General features: G+C 39.9%; 1 protein-coding gene across 1 annotated transcript in view; it reads right to left on the bottom strand.

Annotated features, from left to right (window-relative positions):
• LOC126161969 (otoferlin-like) overlaps positions 1-25,585 on the bottom strand; it is a 994,328-nt gene that overhangs the window by 46,009 nt on the left and 922,734 nt on the right. Inside the window, exons 32-33 of the mRNA XM_049918162.1 lie at positions 484-671; positions 169-407 (exon numbers count right to left, since the gene is read on the bottom strand). Of these exons, the coding sequence (XP_049774119.1) occupies positions 169-407; positions 484-671 (427 nt within the window). The remainder of the gene's footprint in view (positions 1-168; positions 408-483; positions 672-25,585) is intronic.

The raw sequence follows: 25,585 nt of genomic DNA, 5'->3' as shown, positions 1-25,585 counted from the left end.
AATTTCTGCTTAAAGTCATAAACTGCTATATACTGTTATCTATCTTTCCCAATTTCTCCTTCCTTCAAGTTCTACAAGGAAATATTTAGATAGAGATGATCAGAGTAAATATTAATACACTCTACAATCAAAGTTTAATTTGTAGCTGTCCCACTGTTCCTACTTTACCTAGGAAATCATCAGCTGAGAAATGGTCAGCATCCCAAACTTGAAGTTCTAATCTTGCTGGTATTTTGCATTCTGTTTCATCCCAGGAGAACAATGATTCCTTCCTAGAAATAACAATTTTTTCTTCAGCTACCAGATAGTCAAATGGATATATAAATCTCCAGTTGAAATTTCCTTCACCAGTGAGAGATCGATAATGAATGTCTGTGCACTGACAGTCTTCTTGTCCTTTCAGCCACCTGAAAAAATTAAATAAACTCCATTTCACAGCAACAAGAATGTAACTCCACAATTCTGAGTGCAGTATATTATTACCCTTTAACATAGATGTCAGACATCTTCTCTCCAGTGAAGAATGCGTCATCTTCAAGCACAACATCATCAGTGTTCCAGATGATAATGCGAAGTTCATATGATTTAGGTTTCCGAGGTGAAATGTCAAGTGATGGACCTGGGAGAGGCATATCCATTGGGAACATATCCACCCACATCTCCAATTTCCCCTAAAAAGATTTTACAAAAGTTCTTGTAACATACTCTTAATGTATAACACATCAACTATTATGTGAAAGGAGTGCCACAGTAATTAAAGAATACACAATAGTGAAAAAATAGTAATCATTTAGTTCTTTGTAAAATTTTTGAGACTAAAGTGCCTGTAGATTATTAATAATAATGGACAGTAATACTGTGCATTACATCGATGGTTGGTTCCAGACAGTGAATTGATATTATGCAATATTAGTGAAAAATCTCGGATGTGCAAATATGGCAGATAGTGATGCCAGCTGTTATTTGGCTCTTGAACTGGCTTTGCACTCATGTAAGGAAAAGGGGAAGTGTAGATGGATGAAGGAGTGGTATAAGAAGAGAGGGAAATTGATGTGTGAAAATTTTCTTATTGACTTAAGGACAGGCATGTCAAATGATTATCGGAACTCTCTGAGGATGGATACTTGCTCATCTGATGTACTTTTGCAAATGATAACACTCATAATGGTGAACACTGGTACCTTGTGGATAGAGACAGGGGTCACGTGTGTGTAAGTTGTGCTTGTGTGAAAGTGTGTGTGTGTAGCTTTAATTTGTAATAGTGTTTTCACAGTGGCTGTCTGCAACTCAACATCTCAAACATATGCTGAGCAGGTCACACAATGTATTCACATTTATGTATTCATCAGTACTAACAGGAGCATTGACCCATTAAAAACTGAAATACACTGTATACATGTTCTACAATAATATTTATTTGAAGTGGGCCACTTCTGTGCAGGGTAGCAACAGTGGGTCGTGACGAGGATGCAGTCCTTGGGCAGTTCAGAGAAACAACATTGGAAAGTAAAATATTTGTAATAGTGTTTTCATAGTGGCTGTCTGCAACTCAACATCTCAAACATATGCTGAGCAGGTCACACAATGTATTCACATTTATGTATTCATCAGTACTAACAGGAGCATTGACCCATTAAAAACTGAAATACACTGTATACATGTTCTACAATAATATTTATTTGAAGTGGGCCACTTCTGTGCAGGGTAGCAACAGTGGGTCGTGACGAGGATGCAGTCCTTGGGCAGCTCAGAGAAACAACATTGGAAAGTAAAATATTTTATTTAAACTCATGTGACCACACTTGTAGTGTCATGGTTCAGTGGCCATGCCACACCCCTTACAGCACGTGATGAGGGCAGTGTGTGGTGTGCATCTAACTGCAGGCCTGCAGGCCATTATGTCTGTGCCCCAGAATGCTGATACCAGCAACGTGCTCAGCAGTGCATCCCAGTTAGATGCTACATGGTTGCTCATGAGAGGCACCAGCATTGAGGAAGACCACCATAATGATTTCAGGGGATGACAGGCACTGTTGATGGATTTCCATTGTGTGAGTGACTGTGCTAGGCACCAGGACACCCAAACCAGTGCAGAAGGGTGTGTGACTACACAGCCCAAGTCTCAATCTGGTGCCATGCAAGATAGTTGTCTGGCTTCTGCTGGAATGGGCCTGGGAGTGGCCCATCAGTGAAGAGACACCGAGCCCAGGAAGGAGGACATTATGCTAGAAGATGGTGTGGTAGTGGAGGCCCCAACTTGTGACTGCTTGCTATCCCATATCATTCCAGCACTTGGAGTAGCCCTCTCATTGTAGTAGGCACTGCTTAACTGCAGATAGCTCTGGTAAAATTAACATTTATTTGAGTTAGGAGCTCACTTGTTGTGCCCACATACTGCTTCCATCCATGCTCGGAATAACAAATATATGGCCTGGTGATGTAGAAACTCCCTGGTCTGTTCTGCAAGAGCCCTGTCTTACTGCTTCATTAGCAGGATTACAGTGCTTGGTCTGGCATGCCTCCTAATGTATAAACAGCCCTGTTGCTGCAAACAGCATGCTGACATGTTAGTGTCCACTGGCTACTTATGGCTCCTTTAACTGCTTCGGCTGAGCTGCTAGTTTCCACAGTAATGCACAACTAGTTTCCACAGTAAAAAAAAAATATAAAAAAAAATAGTGGCAGCATTACAGTTTTATGGTTAATTGTGAACTGACTTTTGGCTTTTTAGACCAGCCTCAGACAAGTTATCAGTGGATGGTCTACAAAGCTGAAAGCTGGTTCACAATAAACATTATTCTGAACCATCAATACTGTGTATTTCAGTTTTTAAAATATATTTATCATTATTCCTCATTTCTGAGATATTGTAATACATGTTCACCATCAGCCACTAAACACCTCTAAAGCTTCTGAACTGCTGAAGGAAGTGTTTGTTGTGATGGCTGCACACAATGCTTATTGTGTCTTTAGAGTAAATGGCCTATCTTGATAGCCTTCACCCTTCAAGGCATCTCAAGTGTAAAGGGTAATAGGTTTTTGACCTGGAAACCATGGTAGGGTACTCATTACCATCTCTAGGACATATCCATTTTCAGTGTTGACTATCATCCAAGTATGTTCTCATGCTTAAAACATAGTGTGATGACAGAAGGAAGATTAAGCTTTAACACCCTGGTGACACTGAGGCATTAGAGATGTAGCACATGTTCAAAATGTTTCAAGGATGGGGAAGGAAATCGGCCATGCCCTTTCAAATGAACCATTCTAGTATTTGCCTAGGGTGATTTAGAGAAATCTTGGGCAACCTAAATCAGCAGCTTGAAGCCTCAGTGTTCTTCTCACTGTTCGGGCTGATGGATCCTTCAGGCTAGTCAGCAAGAATAGTTATTCATAACAACAACAAATGGTTTGCCAAATAAATATGGCCAGAACTTGTTGATGATGGCCTAAACTTCAAGGCATTCTTTCTTGGTTGAAGAATAGTTCTTCTTGGACATGGAGGGTTGCTATGCACCAGTCTTGCTGGGGTAAATGTTGTCAACAGAAAAAAAACTTTGAAGAGATCATCTTTATAAACATTAATTCTTTCAATGGTAGCTGAAATTTGATGGATGTAACTCAATTTGTTCAAAATAATAAATGTTGTCTACAACTTATCTTCATTTTGCTAATTCGCTGCAGTTGAGGTTTTTTGTAAGTGAAAACAGGCCAGAGAACACTATGGTTCCCAAAAGACATGAAAAGTCAATTATTGTTTCAGCTGTACAGTTTATTATGTCACAGAGTGCTGCTCAATATCTCGCATAATGCTGGACCTCCAACAAGTTTTCTTACTGGTCTTATATACTCTCACTAACAACTGATGTATCATTGCCTATAGTAAATTCATTAATTAGTTACGTAAGTTGTTGATAGTTACAAAAAATGTTATTATCTGTTGCTTAGAATTAAAATGCATGTAATGTGATAAGGAAGATGATTACATATCTCTTGTTTTCAAGAACAATAAGTAAAATAATACGAATGAACAATGACAATTACATTTTTGTTAATTACAGTGAAACTACATTATTCCAAGCATTCCCACCATGTTTCCTGTTTCAAATACGAGTACATAATTTTTTGTTCACATTGTTAACATGGTTTCGCTTTATGGGTTACAGGTAGTTATATGTTGTTGTATTAACCAATTCAAACATTATACTTGTAATTACAGTATATAATTGGTATCTCTTTTGTTAATCGATTATTCACAAATGTAAACTAAATGAGTTGACAGTACATGTTCCTACCTATGGATGGACGTAATGTGAATGAGTACTTTGACATGAAGTTGTTGAAAATTATGTTATAGATTTCAAAAGGCAAGATTATTTATATGGGTCTTACCTGCTGACATAGCAGCTAATCATGAAACCTGAATTTGCCTCAAAATCATATGAAAAACAATCTGTTCCATTTCAGAGTACTCTGGAAGGATTGACCTATCAACTTTTCAGCACCTTCTTGAAGTTGTAACAGAACTGCCACTATACCAAAACCACTAATATCAGCGTGAAGTTCTGTCTTGGTATTCTCAGGACTGGATAAGATGATAGTGCCTCCATAAGGACAAGGTAAGGTCCTTCTACTGCCTTGTTTCAGGAAAATCTGGCTTCACCCTGCAATAGTTCTTGCTAGGGGCATGCAGCATATTCTGAGAAAGCTTCTCACATCATGAATATGCTGAGGAGTTGGAAAATAAGTGACTCCTCTTGCTTTCTCAGGAACAGGATGGACTCCACCATTTTTCACTAAGTGTCCAAAGACTTTTTATTTCTCGGGCAATGAATAGGCATTTTTCAGATTCAGGTGGATATCTACAGCCCAAACACATGTGAACATGGTTGTCAGTCAGCTTCAAAGTTCTTCAAATGTCACCCAGATATCAATTTAAGGTGTCAAAGCAGATTGTCTATTATACAAGGGTGGTTTGAAAAGTTCTTGGAATCACCACAAGAGGTCAGCACTAGCACAATGAGTTGTTCATGTGATATTCACTGGACTGTTGCCTGCAAACACGTGCCACATCAGTGCTCTTGGAAGACAGCTGTGACAGTGATGTGGTTCTGTTGTTGCTCCCACATAATGATTTGCAAACATGGAAAAAATCGAGATTGAGCAGTTATTAAGTACTTCGTAAAGAAAGGTATAAAAGCAAAGGACATTCATACTGATTTCCAGATTACACTGGGGCACTCTGCTCCTTCATATTCAACTGTTGCCAAGTGGACAAATGAATTTAAATTTGGTTGTGAGAGCTTAGATGATGATCCACGCAGTGGTCGGCCAAGAAGTATCACTACTCTAGAAATCATTGCAAAAGTGTACAAAACAGCCATGGAGGATTGCTGATTGAAAGTGTGTGAAATTGCTCACACTAGCCAGATGTCACGTGAAAGGGTATATCACATTTTAACTGAAGAATCAGAAATGAAAAAATTATCTGCAAAATGGATGCCGCGACTCTTGATGCTGCATCAAAAATGCGTGAGAATGGACATTCAGAATAGTCTTTGGCTCATTTTAGGAGAAACAAACAAGATTTTTTTTCACCAGTTTGTGAACACAGATGAAACCTGGGTGCACTACTATACCCCAGAGATAAAACAACAGTCAAAGCAGTGAAACATGCTGATCTCCACCACCAAAAAAAGCAAAGACAATTCTTTCGGCAGTGAAGCTCATTGTATCAGTGTTCCGGGATGCGAAAAGGGTTCTGTTTGTAGATTATCTCCCCACTGGGCAAACAATTACTGGAGAATACTATGCTAACCTCCTGGACAAATTGCAACAAAATGTGCACTCCGTGTGCATACTGGGGGGAGTCATCCAAGGTGTGGAAAGGGTCCTTCCGGATGTCATGAAGGGTACAGGGTGCAGCCAGCTGCAAGTGGTGGCTCATGTCGGCACTAATGATGTGTGTCACTATGGATTGGAAGAGATTCTCTCTGGTTTCCGGCAGCTGTCTGAGTTTGTGAAGACTGCCAGGCTTGCTAGTGAGATGAAGGCAGAGCTCACCACCTGCATCATCATTGACAGGACTGATTGTGAACCTTTGGTACAGAGCTGAGTGGAGGGTCTAAATCAGAGGCTCAGACGGTTCTGCGATGATGTAGGCTGCAGATTCCTCGATTTGCGCCATAGGGTGGAGGGGTTTCGGGTTACACTAAATAGGTCAGCTGTCCACTACACACGGGAGGTGGCTACATGGGTAGCAGGGGCTGTGTGGCATGGGCTGGGCAGTTCTTTAGGTTAGACAGTCTTGAAAATGATCAAAAAGGGCTCCAGTCTCAAAGGGTACAGGACAAAGAAATGACAAGAATCAACCAAGCAACAGTTGGCATTGTAGCTGTAAATTGTCGTAGCTGTGTTGGAAAAGTACCAGCACTGAAGCTCAAATTGTTATAGGAACAGAAAGCTGGCTAAAGCCGGAGATAAATTCTGTCAAAACTTTTACAGAGGCAAAAACCGTGTTCAGAAAGAATAGATTAATTAAAGCAGGTGGTGGTGTATTCGTGTCTGTTGGTAGTAGTTTAAAAATAAATTCAAAATATATCTATTTAAAACAGCAGATAAAAATTCACTTGATGCCTTCCTAAGTGAGAGTCTCCATTCCTTCCAAGCTAATTATGTAAGTGTAGACCAGATATGGCTCAAATTCAAAGATACAGTATCAACAGCAATAGGTAGATTCAAACTGCATAAGTTAATAAGAGACAGGACTGATCCACCATGGTTCACAAAACACTACAGAACACTGTTGCAGAAGCAACAAAAAATGCATGCCAAATTCAGAAGAATGCAAAATCCCCAAGACTAGCTAAGTTTCACAGAAGCTTGAAATTTAGTGCGGAATAGTTTCCACAATGAAACATTGTCTCAAAATATGGTAGAAAACCTAAAGATATTCTGGTCATATGTTAAGTACACCAGTGGCAAAAAACAGGCAACACAATCACTGCATGATAGCAATGGAAATGTTACCGATGATGGTGCCACTAAAGCGAAGTTACTAAATACAGTTTTCCATAATTCCTTCATGAAAGAAGATAAAGTAAATATTCCAGAATTTGAAACCAGAACAGCTGTTAGCATGAGTGACATAAAAATTGATATCTTAGGTGTAGCAAAACAACTCAAATCACTTGAGAAAGACTAATCTTCCAGTCCAGGTGGTATATCAATCAGGTTCATTTCAGAGTATGCAGACACAATAGCGCCTTTCTTAGCAATCATATACAACCGCTCACTTGACAAAAGGTCTGTTACTAAAGACTGGAAAGTAGCACAAGTCACACCAATATTCAAAAAAAGGAAAAAGGAGTAACCTATTGAATTACAGACCCATATCACTGACCTCAATTTGCAGTAGGATTTTGGAGAATATACTGTACTCAAACATTATGAATCACCTTGAACAAAATGACTTATTGATACATAACCAACACAGATTCAGAAAATATCATTCTTGTGCAACACAGTTAGCTCTTTATTCCTATAAAGTAATGAGTGCTGTCGACAAGGGATCTCAGATTGATTCTGTATTCCTACATTTCCAGAAGGCTTTTGATACGAGTCCTCACAAGTGACTATTAATCAAATTGCCTGCATATGGAGTATCGTCTCATGATTTACTCTCAGAGAGGCCAGAGTTCGTAGTGATAGATGGTAAATCATCGATTAGAATAGAAGTGGTATCTCTCATTCCACATTCTGCTGTTCCAAATTTACATAAATGATCTAGGTGGTAATCTGAGCAGCCCCCTTAAATTGTTTGCAGATGATGCTGTAATTTACTGCCTAGGAAAATCATCAGACAATCAATTCCAATTACAAAATGATCTAGAGAGAATTTCTGTATGGTGCAAAAAGTGGCAATTGTCACTAAACAAAGAAAAGTGTGAGGTCATCCACATGGGCACTAAAAGAAATCCGATAAATTTTGAGTATACGATAAATCACACAAATCTAAGGGCTGTCAATTTGACTAAATACCTAGGAATTACAATTATGATCAATTTAAATTGGAAAGACCACATAAATAATATTGTGGAGAAGGCAAAACAAAGACTGCGCTTTGTGGGCAGAACACTTAGAAGATGTGATAAACCCACTAAAGAGTCAGCCTACATTACACTTGTCCATCCTCTGCTGAAATATTGCTGCGTGGTGTGGGATCCTTACCAGGTAGGATTGACGGAGGACATTGAAAAGGTGCAAAGAAGAGCAGCCCGTTTTGTGTTATCGCTCAATAGGGGTGAGAGTGTCACTGATATGATACGCGAATTGTCAATGAAACAAAGGCAGCTTTCTTTGTGGTGAGATCTATTTACGAAATTTCAATCACCGTCTTTCTCTTCTGAATGCAAAAATATTTTGTTGACATCCACCTGCACAGGGAGAAATGGTCATCATAATAAAATAAGAGAAATCAGAGCTTGAACGGAAAGATTTAGGTGTTCCTTTTTCCCACACGCCATTTGAGAGTGTAATGGTATAGAAGTAGTATGAAAATGGTTTGATGAACCCTCTGCCAGGCACTTAAGTGTGAATTGTAGAGTAACCATGTAGATGAGCAAAAGATACATGAAAAAAGGCTAGGTTTAAAAGGAAGAACATCTTCCATCAAGACAATGTGCTCCCGCACACATGTGCTGTTGCCATGGCAAAATTACATGAACTAAGGTGTGATTAGTTGCCACAAATGTCTTATTCACCCGATATGGCTCCGTCAGACTTCCATCTCTTCCCAAAACTGAAAATTTTTCTTGGTGGATGAGGATTCACTTAAAAAGAAGAATTGATAGCCAGAGTTGAAAATTATTTTGCAGGCCTGGAGGCAACTGATTTTCGAGATGAGATCAAGGCACTGGAACATCATTGGACCAAGTGCATTAATCTACAAGGAGACTACATTGAAAAATAAAAAGAAGTTTATTACATAAGTATGAACTAATGTAGACTATCTGAAGTTCTGAAGGCAGTGTTTCCCTGTCAGCCACATTAACCTCAGTTTGTCAGAAGCCTATCTGCATGTTCATAGTTGAGAAATACTTTGTTCCTATTAAACAGTCAAGGTGTCAGCAATGCATGGTGATGGATATACATCTTTTTCTGTGGTTTTGTTCAGTTGCTGGTGGCTGAAGCAAAAAATGCTGTGTGCCATCCTTCTGCTTCATAAGGACTACTGGAGAGGACCAAGGACTCTCTGAAAGTTCAACTATGCAATATTGCAGCACCTCCTCCACTTCCTCCTGGATTATCCATCATTCAGCTGTGGGATTGTACATGAGCACAGGCTAGTTGGTGAATGACCCCAGCTGATATGGTTTTTCAACGTGGGCTGCTTGGTCTCTCTTTTCTCCAAGCCTGATTTGAAAGCAGCCAAAAATTGATGCAGAATGCTGTTACTCGCTGATGTTGTTTCTATCAGGCTAGATCCTATTGGCAATTTGATAGCAGCATCCTCTCCAGCATTGGATATAATGGTAGTTACTCATCAATGACACTATGCTGCCCCTCCTGGACTGGTTCAGCTGTACTTATGCTCATACCTTTAGGGATGAGTCATCACTGCTTCTGACATTGGTCAGGAATTCTCCTTGATCACATGCAATGCTTATGATCAATGCTGGCATGAAGATTTCTTTTGTGAGCTTGAGTAACTTTTTGCAATTGATAAAAGCTTCATAGTTTAACTGTATGTCTCGAACGATGACTGGGACTCATCTTGTTGATGATGGCAGGAAACCAATATCTTCAACAGCAGATAAACACTCAGAGCAATATTTGCTAAGCACTTTTGTTGGAACAGCTTTGTCAGTCTGGAGTTATTATTTTGTGATGCCTGCAAGGAGCCTCATCGCTCCCTTACATCATGACTAAATTCTGCTAAAAGGACATTCAAAGGCTTGTGTCATAGTTACCCTTGTAACACGTGCTCTTGTTGGCTGAATGCATAAGGGGCAATCAAAAAGTTTCTGTTTGAAGTTCATACAATCCAGAATCGGTATTCCAATCAGGCAAAATCAGTGTGTGTATTGAGGCAATCATCCCACTGAAGATACACATTTGGGAAAACACCATGTTCTGTTGCATGAAGAAATCCATAACTGACAGCTGCACATTGCTGTCCAATAAGATTCGTTGACTCTTCAAGGCCCTTTTTAAGGGGCTGAAGGAGAGTTACTTGCATGGGGAGAGATCAGGCGAATAGAGTGAAAAGACATGGACATGACTGCTGTCCAAGTTCCAAACTCCACTACCACTACCAGCACTCCACGTGATAACTGTGTGTCTTTCATTCAGACCATGCCTTGGCCATTTCTCCCATGAGAGCCAATTAATTCCATGTATTGCATTGGAAAAATTGGCATTGTGTCAGTACAACATTGGTAATATGGGGACATGTATCATCATGAATAGGCTGCATCCCTTGTCACATTAATCAAAGAACAGGGTGAACATCACCTTTCCAGCAGATGGCTGGCTCTTGAACTTCTGTGTACAAGCGGATGCCAGATGACACTGCTGCATCAATGGTTCTGACTCTGCTTCCCAGTGGTGGAACCAGCTTTTGTTGCCTGCAGTAACACACACATCAGAAAGCTATGAGTGCCCCACTGATCCCTTGTCAACATGTCGGTTCCTATACATTGACATCCCAGTTCTGCTATGTTGCATATACATTGGAGCAACACCCTCAAATGGATACTTTCTGATCACCCCTTGTATTTCTGACTGGCGACCTTCAGCACAAATGATTTCATGTCAAGGAAAGTAATCTTCTTTAGCTGGTGGGAATAAGCATTTGGCATTACAGGAAAGAAGCCCCTGTGTCGTCTAGTGTGTAGACTGACTGTCTGTCAGTGAGATAGCCTTTCATCTGAGTAACTGTCATCCATGGAAGATTTTCATTTGTGGCAGCCTCCCTGGATGGTTGCCTTGCTAGGTTTTTCTGAATTCGGTGGCTAGGCATATGGCTAGTACCTCTGTGTGTCAATGGGTAACAGCTATGACATGCTGGGAAGCAACCTTAGCCAGGATATGGTCAAGAGGTTTGGCCCACAGGTTCACTACAAATGTCTGCAGTTGACTGCATGTCATGTGGCATAATAAGTGTCAATCACTCACCTTCTTTGTCTACAGTAGGGCACAGCTGGGTTGTCATTTGATGTTGGCGGTACAAGTCTATGTTAACCAGGCCAATTCTTCATGGTACTTTTGACTTATGACGGAGATTGGTGCCAAAGATTGAGACACCTTCTCTTCAGCGTGCTCTATTACCTCCTTAGTATGGGGTTGACGTTCATGGCCACTTTCTCTTGTGTACTTGATCTGCGATGGCCTTTTGCTGCATATTGGTCTGAGCAGTTCCTAATGTTCCTAGTGTGCTACAACCATCTGCTAAGGCAGTGAGTTTCAAGTTTCATGTGTTTACTTCTGCCCCAAGCTGTCAATTCTGCCATATGATCAGATACCCACCTTCTACAGTTGCTGGCTACTAGTACAGAGCAATAGCTTGGTTTGTAGCAAGGCTTCCCCTGATCCAATCTCACAACCAGCCTTGGTCTTCTACTTGTAGTGTCAACATCAACTTTGGCCCAGTGCCTGTCCCATGACACACATGCCACAGGGCAATGTGTTTCATATTAAGATATTCACTGTAATTTTTAACACTCACATGCGCACAGCAATGTGCTTCAAACCAAGATATTCACTGTAACGTTTAAGACTCACATGCGCCACCCTGTTCCCACACCTGCTGTACAGCCCAGTGAGTAAATCAGTGTTTCGAGCTGCAAGATATTCTGATCTATGAGCATTAGTGCCCACATGGCTGCTGTCCAAATTCCAAGCTCCACTATCACTACCAGTACTCCATGTGAAACTGTGTGCCTTTCATTCATCTACATCTACATCTACATGATTACTCTGCAATTCACATTTAAGTGCTCGGCAGAGGGTTCATCGAACCACAATCATACTATCTCTCTACCATTCCACCACCGAACAGCGCGCGGGAAAAATGAACACCTAAACCTTTCTGTTCGAGCTCTGATTTCTCTTATTTTATTTTGATGATCATTCCTACCTATGTAGGTTGAGCTCAACAAAATATTTTCACATTTGGAAGATAAAGTTGGTGACTGAAATTTCGTAAATAGATCTTGCCGCGACAAAAAACGTCTTTGCTTTAATGACTGCCATCCCAACTCGCGTATCATATCTGTCACACTCTCTCCCCTATTACATGATAATACAAAACGAGCTGCCCTTTTTTGCACCCTTTCGATGACCTCCATCAATCCCACCTGGTAAGGATCCCACACTGCGCAGCAATATTCTAACAGAAGACGAACGAGTGTAGTGTAAGCTGTCTCTTTAGTGGACTTGTTGCATCTTCTAAGTGTCCTGCCAATGAAATGCAACCTTTGGCTCGCCTTCCCTACAATATTATCTATGTGGTCTTTCCAACTGAAGTTGTTCGTAATTTTAACACCAAGGTACTTAGTTGAATTGACAGCCTTGAGAATTGTACTATATATCGAGTAATCGAATTCCAATGGATTTCTTTTGGAACTCCTGTGGATCACCTCACACTCTTCGTTATTTAGCGTCAACTGCCACCTGCCACACCATACAGCAATCTTTTCTAGATCGCTTTGCAACTGATACTGGTCTTTGGATGACCTTACTAGACGGTAAATTACAGCATCATCTGCGAACAACCTAAGAGAACTGCTCAGATTCTCACCCAGGTCATTTATATAGATCAGGAACAGCAGAGGTCCCAGGACGCTTCCCTGGGGAACACCTGATATCACTTCAGTTTTACTAGATGATTTGCCATCTATTACTATGAACTGCGACCTTCCTGACAGGAAATCACGAATCCAGTCGCACAACTGAGACGATACCCCGTAGGCCCGCAGCTTGATTAGAAGTCGCTTGTGAAAAACGGTGTCAAAAGCTTTCCGGAAATCTAGAAATAAGGAATCAACTTGAGATCCCCTGTCGATAGCGGCCATTACTTCGTGCGAATAAAGAGCTAGCTGGTTTGCACAAGAACGATGTTTTCTGAAACCATGCTGATTTCATATCAATGAATCGTTCCCTTCGAGGTGATTCATAATGTTTGAATACAGTATATGATCCAATAGATCTCGCCACGACGTCAAACATCACCCTGACCATTTCTCCCATGAGAGCCAAATAATTCCAAGTACTGCATTGGAAAAATTGGTATTGTGTCTGTAGATACCCTGGGAAAAGGTAGTGACTTTGTCTGGTGTTGACTATTCTTACCACATCACTCTTTCACCTAATACCATCACATCTGTAAGTGTCTTTCTCCTATAATTGTTAATTTTGAGACTGTTTTGCGTTTTGTCTGTACAAGTGTAGTCATTTTAATCAATGTTTTGTACATAGTAGTTTCACATATTAGTAAATGAGATGTCTTCTTAATCACTTGTGGACATTGATCTTTGTGCAGTACCTTTCATGTCTTATTTTGCAACATCCTACAGATCTGGCTACAATGAAATGCTGTATGTCTTCTCTTACAACCTGCCTTATGAGAGAAGAGGAGTCAATGCTGCCCTCTGCACCTGCCTTAGGGACCACATCTGGGAATCTGTCATACCTCTTTCATATGCTTCTTTCTCTGTTACATTTCCTTGATGTGCTGCACCACCTGATGAACTCCTCAGTTGTTGCAACATCCTTTACTAGAAGAGCTTGGAATGTGTCTTCTACTCCTTTCATCACATGTGAGATTTTGTTGGTTTCTGTCATAATCGTGTACACAAAGTTGCAAATGGCCAAAACATTCTGTATGTAAGACTGCGTCATTTTCCTACGAGACTGGGCCATCTCCTGCTAAGTGTACTTCCTATCGATTATCATCAAACATCTTCTTCAACTCAGCCTGGATTTTGTCCCAGGTGTTGAGCTTCTCTTCATTGTTCTCAAATCACAGCTGAGCTGTGCTGTCTAGTTATAATTATACATTTGCTAGACACATCATGTCATCCCACCTGTTGTATTTGACAACTCAGTCACATGCTTTCAGCCATTTTGTTGGATCTTGACCACCACCTCTGGAAGACAGTAGCGAATGGCTGATGTGCAGCTGACTTACTGCTATCCTGGAATCCATCTCCTGAATATACACACATCAAAAAAAGTTTTGCATCAGCACGGTTTCCAGAACTCCTGAAGATAGACGTTGACTGTGGATCTTGTATCACAGACAAAGTCCCTTTCACTGCCATAGATGTTACTAAACCTGCCCAAAGATGTAAACAACCATGCATGAGCAGCACCTATTAGATGGAGAGGATCTGACAGCTGATCAGTTCCAGTCATTTCACCAGGAAGGAGGTACATGGCTCATGTTGTCTGTAGTTCAACCATGTCTAAATGGTCAGTAATGTGGTTCGATCGTTTACGCATTGTTACTTTGTGCCAGGAAGGGCTCTCAACAAGAGAAGTGTCCAGGCATCTCGAGTAAACCAAAGCGATGTTGTTCAGACATGCAGGAAATACAGAGAGACAGGAACTGTTGATGACATGCCTTACTCAAGCTGCCCAAGGGCTACTACTGCAGAGGATGACCACTATCCACAGCTTATGGCTCGGAGGAACCCTGACAGCAAAGCCACCTTGTTGAATAATGCTTTTTATGCAGCCACAGAACATCATGTTATGACTCAAACTGTTTGAAATAGGCTGCATGATGCGCATCTTCACTCCCGACATCCATGTCGAGGCCCATCTTTGCAACCATGACACCATGCAGCTGCCTTTAACCAGACAATTGTCAGAGACGTGTTTGGAGGCAATCCAGTCAAGCTGAATGCCTTAGACACTCTGTTCAGCGAGAGGAGCAAGTTGGAGGTTTCCTGCTGTTTTGGGGTGGCATTATGTGGGGTCGATGTACGCCGCCAGTGGTCATGGAAGGTGCCGTCCCATCGGGCACTTCTTGTGAATGGCTTCCTTCAGGATAACGGCATCGCTTGACTAGAGTGACCAGCATGTTCTACAGAGAAGAACCCTATCGAACATGCCTGGGATAGATTGAAACGGGCTGCTTATGGACGATGTGACACACCAGCCACTCTGAGGGATCTACACCGAATTGCCACTGAGGAGTGGGACAATCTGGACCAACAGTGCCTTGATGAACTTGTATGCCGCAATGAACACATGCAAGCATCAATGCAAGAGGACGTGCTACTAGATATTAGAGTTATCGGCGTGTACAGCAATCTGGACCACCACCAATGAAGGTCTCGCTGTATGGTGGTACAACATGCAATGTGTGGTTTCCATGAGCAATAGAAAGGGCAGAAATGATGTTTATGTTGATCTCTATTCCATTTTCTGTACAGGTTCCAGAACTCTGGGAACCAAGGCGATGCAAAATTTTTTTTATGTGGGTGTGATCTTAGGAACCATGTACAACTTCTATTCCATATAGGCGATGGCTTTTACCTTGTCTAATTGAAACCATGTCAATATACACACCAAATGATGCAGAAAGACTATGGTGATGAGTACTTATGCCATACTTATGTTAAAAATGGTTCATATGGTTTAAAAATGGTCAGACCGAAGTTACACATGACCCTCATTCAGAATGCCCTTCGATGTCTACTGACAATGCTCATGTCAGGAATGTCAATAAAATTGTGCATGAGAGATTGCAGAAGAATGAAACATTTCAGTTGGATCATGTCATGAAATCCAATACACAGCATCTTGGAATGCATTGTGTTGCTGCCAAGTTTGTCTCATGGCTCATGAATCAAGACAGAAAAGACTTTTGTCTCACAATCTGTGAAGTTTTTTGGATCACACAAATGAGAACAAGGTGTTTCTTAAGAGAACCATAACTGGTGATGAGATGTGGGTCCACAGTTACAATGTTGAGATCAAGGTACAATCTTCACAATTGATCGGGAAAGGTTCTCCAAGACCAAAAATAGTTCATCAGGTCAGGTCATATGTCAAAGCCATGCTGATAGTTTTCTTTAACTCTGAATGATTAGTTCATCATGAATTCATGCCACAGGGACAAACTGTTAATAGACAGCACTACTGGGATGTGTTACAATGCCTGTGAGAAAATTTGAGAAGAAAATGGCCTGAAATGTGGTGAGACAATTCATAGATATGGAATCACAGTAACACACCCACACATTCATCCCTGCTGGTGTGTGACTATTGCACAAGAAACAAAATCACTATGTTGTCTCATCCTGTGCACTCTCCAGTCTTGGCTCCTACAGACGTTTTTTATTTCCAAAGTTGAAAACACTGTTGAAAGGATGAAGATTTGCAACAATAGATGAGATAAAAGAACATTTGCAGACAGCACTTCACACAATCCAGAAAGAGGAATACCAAGACTGCTTCCAGAAGTTGAAATGGCATTAGGAGTGGCGTATCAATTGTGGAGGAGAGTATTTCGAGGGAGACCATGCACAGTAAGTAAAAGGTAAGTGCAGAAAAAAAATTGTGGATGAAGTTCTGGAATTTTCTGAATAGACCTCATAGACCTCTTGAAGTTCCCAGAGTCTCCACCAAACAGTGTCATGTTGAAACCACAATCAAGTCCAAATTCGAAGGCAGGGTCACCAGTGAAGTACAACACTTAAAACTGAAAGCATGTTTCTTACTGACATCAGTGTACAGCCAGAGCAGAACTGGCCTTCTGGACAGAGAGTGCAGGTACTTAGAATACAAGCATTGAATATTCCAGAATGCTAGTATTTATACAAATATCAAATAATCAATAATAAATAAATATTATGAATAGGAAAGTTGCACTCACCATATACAGGGGATGCTGAGTCGCTGTGGCTACAGTTGCCTGAGACTGCAGTCACATGTGTGTGAGGTATGTGCCAGTTGTCTATTTTTGATGAAGGCCTTACTGGCCAAAAGCTTTACTTGTGACAGTATTTTTGTTGTGTCTGTCTGCTACTCAGCATCTCCGCTATGTGGTGAATGGCAACTTTCCTTTTCATAAAATTGTTAAATTACAACCTGGATTTTCCATTTCTCAATATACAAATATAACAAATACAAGATATTTCAAGAATCTTGCAGAAATTATAAATAATAAATAACAAATATCTGCCCATATACAGCAGCTTGCGGTCAAATTTGAAATGGCAACCTGCAGCACACTAGCCAGCGATGCTAACCACTACGCTACACAACATTGCTCATGGCGCTATTAAAAAGTCCATGAAACACACTGACAATTGATGTCTGAAGCATTTCAAGATACATCTGACCTATTATAGCAAAGAAGAACAGAGCAATGAAATCACAATGACAGATTACATCACATGTTTCCTCCTATTAAATTTACTTCCATGTTTACCTGAACATGTTGATTTACAGGGATCCAGAACACTCAAGTGTGGCTGTTTCCAGCTTTATTCAATTGATCCATGTGTATGGCCGCACTCTTTCAGTTTAAGATGATCCTTGTCAGGCCAAATTTTCCTGGCAAACTTTTCATGCTTGTTATCTATTCCTTCAACGCATTTGCAGTGATGAAGCCTCCAGTGTGGGTTATAGTCATTGGAGTTTGAAATTTACAGTTTTATGAGAAGGAAAGTTGCTAACTTTACCTGACTTTAGTAAAGCCACTGAGTCTCTTGTCATCCTCACTGTGCTGACTGATGGACTTGTTCTTGTACAATGTACCTGTATTGTATTTTGTGTGCACAGGGGCAGTACCATCAGATTTAAAATAACTACAGGCACCTATAATTGTTCAATTTGTTGATGCTTCAGTTTCAATTTAATTTTGAGATCATCATTGTATTTCTATGATACTTTTACTACCTTCTGCTTGAAGCATGCATGCAATTAATTTATATCAGTCATATTCCATGTATACTGTAAAGAGGGGTGTTTTGGGTGTGAAAAGAACTCAACGGTGTACTTTTTATTTAAGTGCAACACCTTGAAATTACTTAACATTATGAAATGCTACCACTGATTTCATGCAGCAATCACCACTAGCTGAGAGAACATTGTACTTGATACCATGCAAGGTCTGCATTTCCTTTTTTTTGAAAGATACCAGCTACAAAGTGTGAGTACAATTTTTGAAGGTCCTCCCCACTAAATTTTCAATGTAACATATATCCACAATGGACATGGTGCAAGCTGTCAGATGTGCAACACTTTATATGTACTGGACTCTCACAGCAGAGGTGTGTATATTAACAGGGCCTTCCTTGGTGGAGTCATCTGTTTTTTGAATGTTTCCTCTACGTATCCTTCATTTAAAAATCAGATGATAATCAATTTTGCTTTAGTAAAAGAAAGGCACCAGAGATGCAGTTCTGACATTACACTAGGTTACGGAAATGACACATGCATAGGATCTGTTGACCTAAAAATTGAAAAACTTTTTTACAGTGTTTTTAAAGTGGTATTATATGTTCAAAATACTCTAAAAAATAAGTATAAACTATGGAGAAAGCTGGGTAGTTTAAAATACACATGAGAAGTAGAAGGAAACAATAAGAATGGAAAACCAAGAGAGAAGTGCTCATAACATGACAGTGTTGTCTCTCTCTTCTACTATTTGTCCTGTATACTGAAGAAACAAAGAAGGAAATAGAAGAAAGCTTCAGAAATGGGATTAGAAATCAGAGTGAAGCAATAACAGTGTTGAGATTCACAAATGATTTTGCTACACTTTGTGAAAAGGGGGAAAAATTACAGGAATTGTTGAATGGAATGATGAGTCTACTGAGCACAGAATGTGGATTAGAGGAAACCAAAGAAATATGCAGATATTATTGATCAGCAGAAATAAGATTAACAACAAACTTAACACCAAACTTGACATAAAAATTGAGGACTATGTAGTAGATGAAGTGAAGGAATTCTGCAACCTTGGAAACAAAATAATGCAGATAGGGGGAAGAAAGGAGGGTATGGAAACACACTGGTACAGGCAAAGAGAAAATAGGGCATTTCTCACTAACAAGGGCCTTCAAGTATCAAACATGGCCTTAAATTAAGTAAGAAATGTCTGAGAATGTATATCTGGTGTACATGAGTCTTAAGTCATTTCATTGTCTTGTTATTACAATAAATTAAATATGGGCCTACATCTTTAAAAGTCTTTGCATATCCAACAGACATCGTCCAAATGGTCCACAGAGTATGACTAATGTAATGTAATTGGTGAGGAAAGAAATATATGAAAACAATAACTAGAAGAGTGGATGATGACAGTACATTTGTTAAGGCATGTACGAATAACTTCCATGGTACAAAAGGAAGTTGTCAAGAGCAAAAACAATAGGGGATTTGGAATGTATCCAATATGTAATGGAGTATGTTGGGTACTATTCTGAGACAAAGAAACTGGCACAAGAGAGTAAATCATGATGGACCACATCTACATTTATATCTATACTCTGTAAGTCACCATTATTTATATGGCAAAAGATACTTATAACACTATTATCATTTCCCTCCTCCTCTGTTCCATTCACAAAATATTACCTGACTGGAAAGTCCATTCTTAGATCTTTAACAGTAAAGTTCTCTGTGATGCACAATGCACATCTCTTGCAGCTTTAGAGACTGGAGTTTAATGGAAGGCCTAAACCAGTGGTCTTAAGGATTCTGTGGCAAGCAAAGTCCTGACATCTTACACCTAGACCACAGGGTTGAGAACTGTAGGGTTCCCATACAAGGGACAAGAGTGCACTAGACCTGAAACTGCTAGTATTGAGATTTTTGGGGTAAATCTACATGTACATAAGAAGGATAGGCTAATGATAAATGAAGATAATGTATTCATCCCAGTTGGAAAAGAAATTCAAATCCACTGGAACGAAAGCTAAAGCAGCTTGCAAGGTTGTTTATGCAAGAGTCAGTATCATGGGGATGCATAAACTTATAAATGGGTCCTTATATTAATCCCCAAACTCTCTTCCTGTCACAACATTTTTCAAAAAGTCTAAGCTTGCCAGCACATTTTCCAGTCACATTGTCATTAATGAAGGAGACTTTACTCATCCAACAATTAACTGAGAAAATTTCAGTGTTGGAAGTGAAGGTCATGGCAATATGTCCTGCCAAACAATATTAAATGCTTTCCTGAGGAAAAACACTTACTACCATCTGCCCACCAGCCTGTGAACCAATACAAGATGGCGCCGAGTGTAAATTGTGGTTGTGTTAATTACCAGAATAAACTCAACATAAATGTTAAAAAGTGTTTAACATGTAAAAACTTTGATGTATATCATGATGATATGTGTATCGCGTGTTTTGTTATTAAAAAAGTTTTGGAAGGAAGACATGGGGTGGCCCGAAATTGCGAAACTGAAATCGCACATGGAGCTAGTACCTTGTCTTACAAATCACGAGAGTCAATACAAAGAGTTTGCTTCCGCAAATCGAGCGCCATGAAGGGCATAACATGCATAAACGGTAAAACAGTATACCATTTCACGTATGTAAAGTCAGATCCAAGACAAAAACTATGGTGTTGCAGGAGGTGTAATGAATATGGCCTAGACAAAGGACTACAGAAGAGTGACTGCAAAGTCAAAATTATTGCCATGCTGTTAGAAGAGGCACACACCTTGAAATACAAATATACCAGTAACTGTCAATGTGAGTATTGTAATTGATGATGATACTAGAACCGCTGGTAACAAATATTTTACCAACTGAAAAAATGCGGGTAAACCGCTAAATGTGGTATAGCATGTGTAAATTGTGAAACAAAATATCACTTTCGATGCACAAAGGTGGACTGCTCATTGAAAGGAAATGAGAAATTTACAAAAATGTGGAAGTGTAATACGTGTAGGCCTACCAATATACTAAGAAGGGCCGCAAATATCCCACTAACAAACAGATTTGAAGTGCCCGATGTAGATAGTAACGATGATGCTCTTGAAGCTCATACAGAACATTCTCAATCATCAAATGCTACAGTAACTCTTTCTGAAAGCACTACCGCTTCTGAACTTCAACAAGGAGATATTCAAATTCCGTGTGATGCTGCTGTTCCTGTTCCGAAAACCATTAAACAAATCTCCCAAGAAGAGGTTAGCATCCTGTACACAGAACCAAGCAATCAATGTAGGCCAGTAGACTGCCTACAAAGACAATAGCAGGCTCTTCCTGTCACAAAACCCGGTAGAGACTGTGTAAACTTCCCAGCCTTGGGAAACAGATTTAGTGTCCTTGAGCATGTTGATGCCAGAGGAAAAAACATTAAAGTAGACTCACAAGTCAAGGTGCTTAACACAAGAAAGGTTAATGAAAGTGAAGTGAGTAATTTGTGTAGCAACAATATTACATCAACTGTCAATAGAAGTGAAGTGAATAATGAGTGCAGTGAAAATATTAAGTCAACTGTCAATATAAATAATGAAACCAAAAACCCCAAGAAAGCAAGCTGCAATTTCAGACCTAGAGGCCTGTGAAAATACATTTATATGCAGACAGTCAAGGAAGGAAATTAAGGGATATAGTTGAGAACAAGTCAAGCCACCATATCTCAGCCACAATAAAACCTAGTGCAAAATTTAAAGATGTGGCAGGTTCTCCATCAGCAGAAGCTATGGAACTGGCAGTTTTTCTGGCTGGAGCAAATGATGTAGTGAGAAATGAAGGAAAAGACTTCTTGTTATTATTAAAGAAGAAACTGCAGGAACTACAAAATACAAAAATCCTCATCTTTTCAATACCATGTCAGCATGATCTTCCATCCTGGTCTTGTGTGAATGTTGAAGTGAGAAGAGTAAATGAAGAAATGAAGAAAATTTGTAAATACAGGGTGATTCAAAAAGAATACCACAACTTTAAAAATGTGTATTTAATGAAAGAAACATAATATAACCTTCTGTTATACATCATTACAAAGAGTATTTAAAAAGGTTTTTTTTCACTCAAAAACAAGTTCAGAGATGTTCAATATGGCCCCCTCCAGACACTCGAGCAATATCAACCCGATACTCCAACTCGTTCCACACTCTCTGTAGCATATCAGGCATAACAGTTTGGATAGCTGCTGTTATTTCTCATTTCAAATCATCAATGGTGGCTGGGAGAGGTGGCCGAAACACCATATCCTTAACATACCCCCATAAGAAAAAATCGCAGGGGGTAAGATCAGGGCTTCTTGGAGGCCAGTGATGTAGTGCTCTGTCAGGGGCTGCCTGGCGGCCGATCCATCGCCTCGGGTAGTTGACGTTCAGGTCTCATAACTAACCTTTTTTGTAGGACTCTCCATACAGTTGATTGTGGAATTTTCAGCTCTCTGCTAGCTCTGCGAGTCGATTTTCCTGGGCTGTGAACAAATGCTTGCTGGATGCATGCTACATTTTCATCACTCGTTCTCAGCCATCCAGAACTTTTCCCTTTGCACAATCACCCATTATCTGTAAACTGTTTATACCAACGTTTAATACACCACCTATCAGGAGGTTTAACACCATACTTCGTTCGAAATGCACGCTGAACAACTGTCGTCGATTCACTTCTGCCGTACTCAATAACACAAAAAGCTTTCTGTTGAGCGGTTGCCATCTTAGCATCAACTGACGCTGACGCCTAGTCAACAGCGCCTCAAGCGAACAAATGTACAACTAAATGAAACTTTATAGCTCCCTTAATTCGCTGACAGATAGTGCTTAGCTCTGCCTTTTGTCGTTGCAGAGTTTTAAATTCCTAAAGTTGTGGTATTCTTTTTGAATCAACCTGTACTTTAAAAATGTCTGTTTTGTTAACATAACTAACTTAGGTACAAGATTCCACACTGCTCATGGTCTCCAACTGAATCAACTCGGAAAGAAGTATGTGAGTAATGAAATCATAAAAGTAGCCAATGAGTTAGGCATAGCAAAAATCGATAGCTCTGAGTCAATACCACTTAGATTTAGGGAAAACTCTTTTTTAGAGGTAGCAAAGAAGGGCCGAGACTAACAGGTTTGCCCAGATTCACACTGGATGACCAGATTAAAGTTAAGAATAATATAATAAATATCGCTAACACTAGAGAGAAATATATCAGTGATGACGATTGCCCCCACGAAAAAATTACTCGCCAACTTTGTCTCTCAAGATAGGTTATCTCAATATTGAAAGTATAATTGGAAGACATGTAATTTTAAACGAATTTGCAAATGAGAACTTGTTTTTGTTTGTTGTGGTCTTCAGTCCTGAGAATGGTTTGATGCAGCTCTCCATGCTACCCTATCCTGTGCAAGTTTCTTCATCTCCCAGTACCTACTGCAACCTACCTTCTTCTGAATCTGCTTAGTGTATTCATCTCTTGGTCTCCCTCTACGATTTTTACCCTCCACGCTACCCTCCAATACTAAATTTGTGTTCCCTTGATGCCTCAGAACATGTCCTACCAACCGGTCCCTTGTTCTCGTCAAGTTGTGCCACAAACTCCTCTTCTCCCCAATTCTATTCAATACCTCCTCATTAGTTATGTGATCTACCCATCTAATCTTCAGCATTCTTCTGTAGCACCACATTTTGAAATCTTCTATTCTCTTCCTGTCCAAACTATTTATTGTCCATGTTTCACTTCCATACATGGCTACACTCCATACGAATACTTTCAGAAAAGACTTCCTGACACTTAAATCTATACTCAATGTTAACAAATTTCTATTCTTCATAAACGCTTTCCTTGCCATTGCCAGTCTACATTTTATGTCCTCTCTACTTCGACCATGATCAGTTATTTTGCTCCCCAAATAGCAAAACTCCTTTACTACTTTAAGTGTCTCATTTCCTAATCTAATTCCCTCAGCATCGCCCGACTTAATTCGACTACATTCCATTATCCTCATTTTGTTTTTGTTAATGTTCATCTTATATCCTCCCTTCAAAACACTGTCCATCCCATTCAACTGCTCTTCCAAGTCCTTTGCTGTCGCTGACACAATTACAATGTCATCGGCGAACCTCAAAGTTTTTATTTCTTCTCCATGGATTTTAATTCCTACTCCAAATTTTTCTTTTGTTTCCTTTACTGCTTGCTCAATATACAGATTGAATAACACTGGGGAGAGGCTACAACCCTGCCTCACTCCCTTCCCAACCACTGCTTCCCTTTCATGCCCCTTGACTCTTATAACTGCCATCTGGTTTCTGTACAAATTGTAAATAGCCTTTCACTCCCTGTATTTTACCTTTGCCACCTTTAGAATTTGAAAGAGAGTATTCCAGTCAACATTGTCAAAAGCTTTCTCTAAGTCTACAAATACTAGAAACTTAGGTTTGCCTTTCTGTAATCTTTCTTCTAAGATAAGTCGTAAGGTCAGTATTGCCTCACGTGTTCCAAAATTTCTACGGAATCCAAACTGATCTTCCCCGAGGTCAGCTTCTACCAGTTATTCCATTTGTCTGTAAAGAATTTGTGTTAGTATTTTGCAGCTGTGATTTATTAAACTGATAGTTCGGTAATTTTCACATCTGTCAACACCTGCTTTCTTTGGGATTGGAATTATTATATTCTTCTTGAAGTCTGAGGGTATTACGGCTGTCTCATACATCTTGCTCACCAGATGGTAGAGTTTTGTCAGGACTGGCTCTCCCAACGCCGTCAGTAGTTCTAATGGAATCTTATCTACTCCCAAGGCCTTGTTTCGACTTAGGTCTTTCAGTGCTCTGTCAAACTGTTCACGCAGTATCGTATCTCCCATTTCATCTCCATCTACATCCTCTTCCATTTCCATAATATTGTCCTCGAGTACATCGCCCTAGTATAGACCATCTATATACTCCTTCCACCTTTCTGCTTTCCCTTCTTTGCTTAGAACTGGGTTTCCATCTGAGCTCTTGATATTCATACAAGTGGTTCACTTTTTTCCAAAGGTCTCTTTAATTTTCCTGTAGGCAGTATCTGTCTTACCCCTATTGAGATAAGCCTCTACATCCTTACATTTGTCCTCTAGCCATCCCTGCTTAGCCATTTTGCACTTCCTGTCAATCTCATTTTTGAGACGTTTGTATTCCTTTTTGCCTGCTTCATTTACTGCATTTTTATATTTTCTCCTTTCATCAATTAAATTCAATATTTATTCTGTTACCCAAGGAGTTCTACTAGCCCTTGTCTTTTTGCCTACTTGATCCTCTGCTGCCTTCACTATTTCATCTCTCAGAGCTACCCATTCTTTTTCTACTGTACTTCTTTCCCCCATTGCTGTCAATTGTTCCCTTATGCTCTCCCTGAAACTCTGTACAACATCTGGTTTAGTCAGTTTATCCAGGTCCCATCTCCTTAAATTCCCACATTTTTGCAGTTTCTTCAGTTTTGATCTACAGTTCATAACCAATAGATTGTGGTCAGAATCCACATCTGCCCCTGGAAATGTCTTACAATTTAAAACCTGGTTCCTAAATCTCTGTCTTACCATTATATAATCTATCTGATACGTTTTAGTATCTCCGGGATTCTTCCATGTATACAACCTTCTTTTACGATTCTTGAACCAAGTGTTAGCTATGA

This window comes from Schistocerca cancellata, chromosome 1 (assembly GCF_023864275.1).
Source record: "Schistocerca cancellata isolate TAMUIC-IGC-003103 chromosome 1, iqSchCanc2.1, whole genome shotgun sequence".
NCBI classification, from domain to species: Eukaryota; Metazoa; Arthropoda; class Insecta; order Orthoptera; family Acrididae; genus Schistocerca; species Schistocerca cancellata.
This window is presented reverse-complemented; position numbering and strand designations above follow the sequence as displayed.